Below are 11,488 nucleotides of genomic sequence, written 5' to 3'. Positions count from 1 at the left end.
ATACTTAATACTTATAGAGTAATTATCACGTCAAGATTGCGTAATAGTATACGATAAAGTTTTAGCTCATCCTTATTGAACGCAATTTAAGGCCTGCACTCCCCCCCCCCCCTCCATGATAAATGTGAAGCCTAAAAAGATAAGGCATCTGATTTTGGAGGAAATTAAAAGTAAAATTTAAAAAGAAAAATATAAAACTTAAATTTAGTATCTTAAGTGTTGTTTTTAAAATTTTTTTTCTTAAAATTTAGCCATGTGACTACTTATACAGTTTCAACACAAGAAAAAAAATTCACAGGAAATTTAAAAAATATGTATATAAAAACCCCACTTGCCTAAGTCTTGCTCGTTAAAAAATTGGTTAATGTAATCATATCTTATCTTATCCAAAAAGAGAAAGACAGTCTGATTTTCATCATTTGTGCAGACCACGTAGAAGAAAGAGTTCAAAATTTTGACTCATCAGTTACTGCATGAACCAACCAGCGTGCATCTCATTGTTTCTTAAAATTCCGTGAACTTTTGCCTTTGCCCATTAAAAAGTAAAAGAGTAACAATCATAAAACAGTATAAAGTATAGTTGTGAATCTCCAATTGTGCCCCTAAATTCGGTGAACCTAAAAATCTTTGTCATTAAAAAACAAAAATCAAAAAGAAAACTAAAAATTTATTTAAAGAAAATTTTTATGAAAAATAAAAAAAATTAATATTTTGACAACTTTTTTCATTTCTCATAAAAATGATATCAAAATTTTCTTAAAATTAATTATTAACTAGTGCTTTAAGGACACTAGTTAACATTACTCATTATTTTAAGGTATTAATGCAAGACATAAAAAGAAAACAGAAAACACACATTTTGGTAACGTACAATTATAGAGAGCTTTACAGTTGTCACATGGTCCTGTATAATAACAGTCATAACTTAGGAGAATTATATATATCCACCACGTTATGTTTGTGTCAATGTCACGGACACACCTGCCTCACCTAAATTCAGTCCCAAAATTCAATTCTCAAAATGCTCACCACCCCCCACTAGTGAAATTTATTGGCACCTTATCATCATATCACATGATTCATATCCACCATCAAGGCTCGTACCACTCCCTCTTTAGCTTTCACATTTATTCACATAAGCTATTGCTGAAAATTGAAAGCTTAGAGAGTTGAAAGTGAGAAGTTAGGTCCCATAGCATTTTCCTACTTTAATGTGTCATAACAATTTTTATGGGTACCGGTGACAATTAGTTATTGGTCGTGTTAACCGACGGCTAAAGGCACTCGTTAATTAATTATTTTAAAAAAATTTAAATATTATTTTTATAAAAAATATAAAAAATTAAGAATTATTTTTAAAAATTTTTTATAGAAAAAAAGCTATTGATTTGTTGATGGTATTGCCCAAAAATTAATTACTTTTTTTATTATAAATTTTTGGCAAAAATGCAAAATTGACCATCTAACTTTCATTTTTGTCATTTCAGTTTTTTAACTTTTAGTTTTGTCATTTCAGTCCTCTAAGTTTCAATTTTTGTCAATATAGTGTTCTGTTAATTCTAAGTTACTAGCTGCCGTTAAAGTGACTTTTTTTCAAAAAAAAATATTCGGAATTAAAAGAGAAAAAAAACTGTAAAAAAAAATAAATAAATAAAAACAAAACAAAACATTTAAGGGGACGACGTCTTTCCCCTTTCCTTGAAATCAAAATTCAAAACCCAAAGACTATTTTTCATCTTCCGAACTTCCAAATTCTCATTTATTTCAGTCCAGTTTAGAGCAAGAAAGAAGTATGGGTGCAACAAGTAAAGCTTCTTGGATGGTGGCAGCAAGTATTGGTGTAGTTGAGGCCTTGAAAGACCAAGTTATTTTCAGATGGAACTATCCTTTAAGATCATACTATCAAGCCAAGAAACTCTCAGCTTAGTCTTCCACATAGAGCTAACAACCACACATCAAACCAAACAATACAAACAATCACAAAAGCAAAATTAACCACAGAAATCATTGAATCAAACACAATCAGCATAATTTAAAATAAGAAAAACTAAATAATTATCCATCCATATCATCTAATTACCTTGAAATATCTCAAAACTCACCAAAATATCCGAATTTGTTTTTTTAAAAATTAAAATAGAAGAACCTCTATCTCTCTATCTCTCTCACTCAGTCCAGAGGGACTTCCACATCACCATCAGAGATCTCCTGCTGCAAATCCTTAGGGTCTTTCCCATAGACCGTGCAACCCATAGAGAGGCAAGTGCCAAGAACCTCCTTGACGGTCCCACTGAGGTCTTTGGCCATGGATCTAGGGCACGTAACCTTGGCGGTCTCAACGACATTGTCAAGGGAGATATTCCCATTGTGCTTGATATTCTTTGTCTTCTTCCGGTCATGCTCCTGCTCCTTCAGTGCCTTAATGACCAGAGTCGTCGTCGATGGCACCACCGACACCTTCTCGGACCGATCTTTGGGGCGAATGAACTTGCAGTACCGACCTCACCTCCGATGACTTAGTCTCTCTCTCTCTTAAACCAATCCAGTTTTACTCAAAATTAGAAATTCTTCGGTTGTTCTGGTTTTGATTTCAGGGGGAAGGGGAATGAAGTTGTTCCCCTTCAATGTTTTCCTCCTTCTTCTTCTTCTTCTTTAAAAAAAAAAAAAATAATTAATTAATTTTTTATAATTCTAAAAAAAAAAAAAAAAAAAACCAAAACGGTGCCGTTTTGGCTCACTTAACGGTAGCAAGTAACTGAGGTTTAACAGAATACTACATTGACAAAAATTGAAAGTTAGAGAATTAAAATGACAAAACTAAAAGTTAGAGGACTGAAATAACAAAAGCTGAAACTTAGAGAGTTAGTTTTGCATTTTTGCCTAAATTTTTTTAAACCACTTAAAGCATTCGTTAACTTTTTCCTTATTTAATTACATATTCTTTATGTAAAATTCAAAAAAATAGATATTTTGCATTAATTTTTGAACTATGTAGCCAAATAGTTCAATTGTCAAAATATGTAACAAAATACCATTATTTTGAAATTTGATATTGTTAATGTTGAATTTCAATCAGAACTCAACATCAACAATATCGAGTTCTATGCATATTTTTAAGTGAAACTTAATATTTCTAATATAGAATTCTGCACAAAGATTCAAACTCATATAACTAATGTCAAGTTTCAAAACAAAAGTATTTTGCTACGCAATTAAAAAATACAGCTATTTTGACATAAAATAATTAATGCTAAACAGTCATTTTCTCCTTAAAATCTATTTAAGCCGTGTAAACTACGTGCAGCAATAATTTAGCAAACTTTATTATTCTCCTCTCAACTCTCAACGAGATTGACGTTAGCAACATAGGCCCCGCCCAATCACTTCCACTACTAGTCTCTGCTTTCCTTTCTAAATAAACCCAAATCTCTCACTATTCAGTCTAAACAAACACACACACACACACCTCTATTTCTCTTTCTGAATCCAGCTCTCTGATCCGAGGTCTGGATTCTCAAACAATGGCCTTTAACCCTTTCATCTTCGTTGTTCTCACCGTCTCTCTCCTCCCTTCCTTCACTCTCTCTCGCACCTTGTTGTCAGAGACTACCACTCACACTAACCTTGATGTCTCTGCTTCACTCCAACAAACCCAAGCTGTCCTCAACTTCGGCCCTCAAACTCTTAATTCCTTAGACCAACAACAACAACTAGAAGAAGAAGTGCAAACTCTCATATACCCAAATGCCTCTTACTTCTCAGTTCAACTTCACCCACGAGCGAGACTCTACAAAACCCCACACAAGGACTACAAAACCCTCGTCCTCTCTCGTCTCGAGCGCGACGCGGCCCGTGTCAACTCGCTCACCACCAAGCTCCAGCTCGCCCTCCACGGCGTCAAGAAGTCGGATCTCCTGCCCGTGCAAACGGAGCTCCAACCCGAGGACTTGTCTACTCCTATCGTCTCCGGCGTGAGCCAAGGCAGCGGCGAGTACTTCTCCCGTATCGGTGTCGGAAAGCCATCAAAGCCTTTCTACATGGTCCTCGACACGGGAAGTGACGTCAACTGGCTCCAGTGTCAGCCTTGCTCCGACTGTTACCAGCAATCCGACCCGATATTCAACCCGAGTGACTCCGCCTCCTACAAACCACTCTCCTGCGCGTCCTCACAATGCAGCTCGCTCGACGTGTCCGCGTGTCGCTCCAACAAGTGTCTTTACCAAGTGTCCTACGGAGACGGGTCCTTCACGGTCGGCGACTTCGTCACCGAAACGCTGTCGTTCGGAAACTCCGGCTCCATAAACACCATCGCTCTGGGTTGCGGACACGACAACGAGGGACTCTTCGTAGGTGCCGCAGGTTTACTCGGACTCGGTGGGGGCCCACTATCGCTCACCTCACAGACCAAAGCGTCGTCGTTTTCTTACTGCCTGGTAGATCGCGACTCGGGACGGTCCTCGACTCTCGAGTTCAACTCAGCCCCGCCCGCCGACTCGGTCACCACCAATCTCCTCAAAAACAGCAAACTCGACACGTTCTACTACGTCGGACTCACAGGTATGAGCGTCGGAGGCCAAGCCGTTTCGATCCCAACCTCGCTGTTCCAGCTCGACGCGTCGGGAAACGGTGGGATCATTGTCGACTCGGGCACCGCCATAACTCGGCTGCAAACTCAGGCCTACAACTCGCTCCGCGACGCGTTCGTCAAGCTCACTCAGCACCTGCCGTCTACAAGCGGAGTCGCTCTGTTCGACACGTGTTACGATCTATCGTCGCAGAGGTCCGTGAAGGTCCCAACGGTGTCGTTTCAGTTCTCGGATGGGAAGTCTCTGCAGCTGCCAGCTAAGAATTATTTGATTCCGGTGGACTCGTCGGGAACTTTCTGCTTTGCTTTCGCTCCAACGACGTCGTCTTTGTCTATTGTTGGGAACGTGCAGCAACAGGGGACACGTGTCAGCTTCGATTTGGCAAACTCAAAGGTTGCTTTTTCGTCGAATAAGTGTTAGTAGGTGTAAAACAGTGAATGTTTTCATTATTGGAAAAAAAAAAAAAAAAACAAAAAACAGGTAGTAGTACTTTTAAAAATGGTAGTTTAATTTACGTTTTTACCCCTGAAAAATGAGTGGTCTGATATAGTGTGATATTGTTAGTATCTAGCAAAGAGAAATCAGAAATGCAATGCTGTACTATAAAGTGGTTGTGTGGCTGAAAAGTGGAGCCCATTTAAATAAATTCCAAAGGAGCTTTGGTTGGTGTGGTTCATAAATTTATATCAAAATTATTGTACGTTTATGGCAGTTTTTGTTTTTTTGGTAGAATTGTACGTATATGGAGCTATATGGATATGGGCATCTAGAGGAAGTGGTACTGTATCTGTATGGCAAATTAGTAGAACTTAAGGGGACTTTTAACCAAAGTGGGAATGTGACATTTCATGTTGTGTGTGTGTGTGTGTTTGTTTGTAAGGGAAAAATGTACATATGTCATGACAAGGAAAGAGATAAGGGTGGACAGTGATTAAGTGAAGCTTACGTTGTGAATAGTTTGCATGGGTGACACGACGCGTCCAATGAGAAATATGACAGTGGTTTGGATTTTGTGACGGAGGGGATGTGTGTGCGTTGCATTATTTATGGTTGTGATGCTATTGAGATATAGTTTAAGATTTGTTGGATTTTTTTAAGATTTTGTTTGGGGCATAAGACAAACAAATATTCTTTCAGGAAAAAAAAAAAAAAAACATATATATTTACACACACACACACACTAAGTTATTAAAATATGTACAATTAATGTATGAATGTAATATAACTGTACATTAAAAAAAATGGAATATTTTGTTCCAAGTTCCAACCTCTGGGTATTTTTGTTTCAAAATTGTATGTGTTTTAAAATATTGTATAATTTTACTTTTTAATCATCTTAGAGCATCTGTATCAGGTGTGGTAAATGTGCCAAATGCCAAATATTTGGCACATTTACCACACCAAACAAAAAAAAGAAGCTTTATGAGATGAGGCAAATCTTAAAACTTATACCACATTGCTACAGTACCGTTGCAAATTTGCAACGGTACGGACAGATGTGGCAAAATTTTTAATCTTTTTATATTCTCTTTTCTCTCTCCTCTCTCTTCATTTTTTTCTTTTCTCTTCTCTCTCACACACCGGCTCCCTCTCTCACATCAGACCCAGCTCTTCCCTTCTCTCTCACTCACCGGCTCGCCATCGTCACTCCGATTCGATCGCCACTTCGATCGGATCATCGGTCTCGTCGTCACTCCGATTCGATCGCCACTTCGATCGGATCATCGGTCTCGCCATCGTCACTCCGATCGGCGAATCATCGGTCTTCTTTCATTGCCATCGTCATTCCGATCGGATCGCCACTCCGATCGGATCATCGCCGTTGGAGGCTCAAGCGGCATGGGCGAGGCCACTCCGATCATCGCCATCGTCATCGCCGCTCCGATCTCATCGATCGCTCTCTCTCTCTCTTTTTGTCTGTTGGTTGTTTTGATTGTTGGTGGTTGGCTGAATCTGAAGTTTGATGGTGGTAGGCTGATCGGATTGTGGGTGTGAGATTTGGGATGGGTATGAGATTTTGGTTGATGGTGGTTTTTTCTGGTGTAGGGGCTGATATTGGTTGTAGTGTTTGTTTGAGTTTTTTTTTTTTTTTGGTAGCAAGTGGCTGATATTGGTGGTCGGTGGTTGATCTGTGGGTTTGGCTGGTGGTTGTGGGCTGTGGTAGTGGAGCTGCGGCGTGGGTTGCAGGTGCTGTTGTTGATAATAATGAATTAGGGGATAATATATTATTTTAATGTGTAGGAAATATTATTTTAATGTATATGATTGAATTATAAAACATCTGATAAATGAGATGTTGTAAAATGATGTGGTAAAATAATAAAGTAGGTGTTTGATGTGGTAAAATGGCAAAAATTTTGCAACATCTGATAAAGATGCTCTTAGCAAGTCAATACAGTATAAGATTCCTCTCTTTTTGGTAAACCAGTACAAAAGATTGTTGGCTTTACAATTATTGTTCTTTTGCTCTTTGAAAATAACCTTACAATGTGAGTCTTTTCTCTTTTGAATTATTAGTGGCAAATGCCAAATGGAGATGGGGGGACAACGGGAGGACGAGACAAAACAAATGGGTACCAAATATAAAGATAAGTAGATAAAAGTCACTTTTAACGTTTTTTCTGTCATTTTTTTGGGGAAAATTGAATAGTGGAGGCCAAATTATTGATTTAAAAACTATCAGTGAAGATCACCTGGTTCCCCTCTTGATAAACATATTGATAAGATGGCAGGAGCATGAAAAATGCGGAACCAATTAGTAGGATGAAAATGTGGAACCAGTTTGTAGATTCCAAATCTGCTACATGGTTTCGAAAACTTGATAAATTAATTGTAAATGTAAATAACAACAAACAAAACAAACAATGGGTTGATATGTGAAATAGAGTTGGAAGATTTTTTTTTTTTTTTTTAATGCAATGGTAACTTTTAAGCTTTCTATTTTTTATATTGTGTGTGTGTTTTTTTTTTCTTTTAATTGATACTAAAGTCTAAAATTATGAATAATAGTTTTGAATTGAGGAAATATTTTATGGTAAAATTTTATATTTATTATAATATATATACACACACATACATATATATATATATATATATTTATTTATTTATTTAAAAATATAAAAAATAGCGGTAAACTCGAAACGGTACACCGGTATTGACCGGTATCTGAAATATATCGTAAAAAAAAGAGTCTTTTCTCTTTTGAATTATTAGTGGCAAATGCCAAATGGAGATGGGGGGACTACGGGAGGACGAGACAAAACAAATGGGTACCAAATATAAAGATAAGTAGATAAAAGTCGCTTTTAACGTTTTTTCTGTCATTTTTTTGGGGAAAATTGGATAGTGGAGGCCAAATTATTGATTTAAGTGACCTTGCAGCCTTGCAGGTCATCTGCACATTGCCAAATTATTTAAAAACAATCAGTGAAGATCACCTGGTTCCCCTCTTGATAAACATATTGATAAGATGGCCGGAGCATGAAAAATGCGGAACCAATTAGTAGGATGAAAATGTGGAACCAGTTTGTAGATTACAAATCTGCTACATGGTTTCGAAAACTTGATAAATTAATTGTAAATGTAGATAACAACAAACAAAACAAACAATGGGTTGATATGTGAAATAGAGTTGGAAGATTTTTTTTTTTTTCTCATTTGACCCCTCAAGAAATATGCGTAAACATTTTATATTTGAGAAAAACTTATTAAGTTTTTTTTTTTTGAAAGTACTAAAAAAAAGCTAAAAATTAAATAAAATAAGCTAATTATTTATTTTTATTTTATTGCTAAAAGTACTTAGCAAAAATAATTGTTAGAAAAAACATAAAGGGAGACCAAAAAATTAGTTTTTTTGACTAAAAATAGTAACTAGCTCTAGCTTTTTGAAAAAAAAAAAATAGCATTTATTTGTATGTAAGATAAAGTACAAATAAGCGTCTAATAATAATAAATTTAAGGAAAAACCAGATGATTATCGGAACCCAAACAATAACTCAAATGGTTTAGTTGACTCATAAAGCAAATCAAATCGGTTGAGTCAGAAAAATTCTTGAATTCACGTAGAGTAATTTTTTTAATTAATTTATGAATATTTGTACATCTTCAGAATGCAAAATTTTTACTCTTTTATTGCTGATGGTTTAAATGATATCAGTACTCTTATATAACTTCTGGCTGTCTTTCTATTGCTTTGGACTGATCTAATGATGTCTCTAATGTGAATGATGTCAGCATGATGATGTCAGCTTGCTGACATTGCAGTCCGACAAGCACGTGGAAATGTTTCTTCTATCAGCTGGCGTGGGGCCAAACTCCAAAATCGGGGCTTAATTGCTTTCAAGAGAAAAACACTCAAGGGTTTACCATTAATTTTTTGGGCCAGAAACGTGCGGAACAAAATAGGGAAAATTTTTTATTTTTTATTTTTATAGATGAACTGAAAAGATAACAGGGAAAACTAAAAAAAGAAAAGAAAAGAAAAGAAAGTTTCACATACCTAGGCTATATCCCACTTTAATTCTTACTTAATGGTATCCTTTAATACGTCTAGCTAGAGAATAATATGATACTAAAAAGTAAAAGAGTCTCAATTTTTAGGATATTTGTTAATTCATCAATTTATGAAAGTTTTTATATTAATTTTATGAATTAAAAAAGTAGTTTAAAAAATTAATTAAAATTTTTCCTATAAAAAGTTTCTATAAATATTTTCTAAACAAATATCTTTAGAGCATTTGTTAACCTTTTTCAAAGGGAAAATATTTAGTTAATAGGTACTCTTAGCCTTTGTTTGGGAGGAGAAAATGAAATAATTTGAAAATAAACAAAAAGAATAATTTTAGAATATTCTCTCATTCTATGTTTGAGAGTTTTAATGAAGGAAATGAAAATAAGAGAATTTAAATGGGAGAGAATGGAATGAGTAAAAGAGAATACTCATTAGAAGGAGTTGGAAGGAATGTAATTAAATTTAATGAATTTTTTTTACTAAAACTTCCTAAATATCCTTATATATTAAACCATTCATTTTAAAATAAGGGTCTAATAATAATATTGTTTTAAAATGATTCTATTTATTTTTCTCTATGTTACTCCCAAATAAAGTTACTTATTCATTTTCATTCATTTATTTTAAAACTTCTTAACAAAGTTATTTAATTACATTCCATTCTTTTCTCTTAGTTAATTAAATACATTTCATTTCATTCCATTTTTTTATGATTATTCAATTCAATTCTATTTCATTTCCTTATGAACTTCTAAACGAAGCTTTAAGGTATTTGTTAATGGACAATTTTAGAAAATTTTTAATATCACTTTCATGAGAAATATAAAAAATTGTAAAAAAAAAAAAGTTTTTTTTTCTCATAAAAAGCTTTTAAGAGTATTTCCTATATTAATGTTCTTAAGGTATCGGTTAAATTTTCCCAAAGTGAAAATACAAGCTTGGAAGAAGTAATGAAATTGTGGACCATTAATATGTCATTCACTATTATAATTCTTTGCATTAAAAATAGAATAAAGATGTCATTTTATTTATTGGGGCAATTAGAGGAAACTACCTGTGGTTTAGCCTGAATTTACATTGCCTACCTGTCTTTTGAAAAATGTCATTTTACCTAACTGAGGTTCACTCTGTTAAGGCTCCATAACCCACTTTTGTTAAAAACATGGGCAAATATGTATTTTTGCTCACCTTTTATGTCTCTCTCCTCCTAAAACATAGAAAAACTAAAAACTAAAAAAAAAAAAAAAAAAAAAAAGAAGAAGAAGAAAGAAGATCTAAAAGTTAGGTTTTGTAAAATTTAGGAACAAACATAATATTATTCTGGTACAAATTAAAAATATTTGAGTATTGAGTAATATTGTTGGTTACAGTACTTTCATTATTAACCACTCTTGTTTAGCTAATCTGCCTCTTACTTTTAATATATCTCTCTCTCCCACACATAAACATTAGACATTAGTTCCTTCTCTTACTTTTCAATTTTCATATCTCTCTCTCTCTCTCTCTCTCTCTTAATGTATCACCTTGTAATTTCTTGATTTCCTTTGTTCTTGAACCTCAGAGAAACTAGCTCGACATCATTATGGAAGGCGACAATGGAACTGGAGGCTGCTATTTTGAAGGGGCTAGGAATATAGATATCATATATATAAGAGCCTTAGAGTTATTAATTTTTGTGAAATTGTGGGCATATAAAAGAATGTCTAAAATGTAAAAACATCCCTCGGGTTTGGGTCATTTCCAAAAACAACCCTTATGGTTTCAATTATTTCTCATAATTTCATGAGGTTTCTATATCCACCAAATTGACCTTTATAACTAACTTTTGTTAGCTCATATGGACAAAAAAAAAAAAAAAAATAATAATAATAATAATTATGCAACCATTATGTAACCACATTAAGAAGATTCACAAACTAATCTGTGCTACTAGTGATGTGATAGTCACATGATTTTTTTCATCCATAAAAGCTAATAAAAGTTTGTCCCAAGGGTCAATTTGGTAAATATAGAAGCCTTAGGGAGTTATTAGGAAGAATTGAATTCTCAAGAGGTGTTTTTGCAATAGATGCAAACCCCAGGGTTTTTTTTTTTTTTTTTTTTTTTGTATTTTGGCCTACAAGAATTTCTGAGTTCATAAAAAGAAAAAAGAAAAAAATGGTACATAAAAGAAAAATATTTTAAAAATCCAATGTTGCTTTTTTGCCATTACCTAAGTGCTAATATGGCCACTAAAACTTGGACATGTTTAGTCTTTTCATATTACACATGCCAAGGAGTTTAGGGACTAACTTGACAAGAAGTTAAAAATAATAGGAATGAAATTGATTGCCTAAAAAAAACCGTTTGCCAAATAGACATTTTCTATAAGTGAATTGACGATGAGGATTAA

General features: G+C 34.4%; 1 protein-coding gene across 1 annotated transcript; it reads left to right on the top strand.

The window, feature by feature from the left end:
• The first annotated feature begins 3,305 nt into the window (after window positions 1-3,305).
• Window positions 3,306-5,297, top strand: LOC136063782 (protein ASPARTIC PROTEASE IN GUARD CELL 1-like). The gene has a single exon (XM_065764669.1). The coding sequence runs from the start codon at window positions 3,522-3,524 to the stop codon at window positions 5,004-5,006; it is 1,485 nt and encodes a 494-aa protein (XP_065620741.1). The 5' UTR covers window positions 3,306-3,521; the 3' UTR covers window positions 5,007-5,297.
• Window positions 5,298-11,488: the final 6,191 nt, after the last annotated feature.

The sequence above is a fragment of the Quercus suber genome, unplaced genomic scaffold (assembly GCF_002906115.3).
Source record: "Quercus suber isolate HL8 unplaced genomic scaffold, Cork oak 2.0 scaffold_577, whole genome shotgun sequence".
Lineage (NCBI taxonomy): Eukaryota > Viridiplantae > Streptophyta > Magnoliopsida > Fagales > Fagaceae > Quercus > Quercus suber.
The sequence above is the reverse complement of the archived record's forward strand: the minus strand, read 5'-3'. Positions and strand labels throughout refer to the sequence as shown.

Excerpts from the sequence above, each read along its gene's own strand:
- LOC136063782 (XM_065764669.1), top strand. The coding sequence starts at position 3,522 with ATGGCCTTTAACCCTTTCATCTTCGTTGTTCTCACCGTCTCTCTCCTC.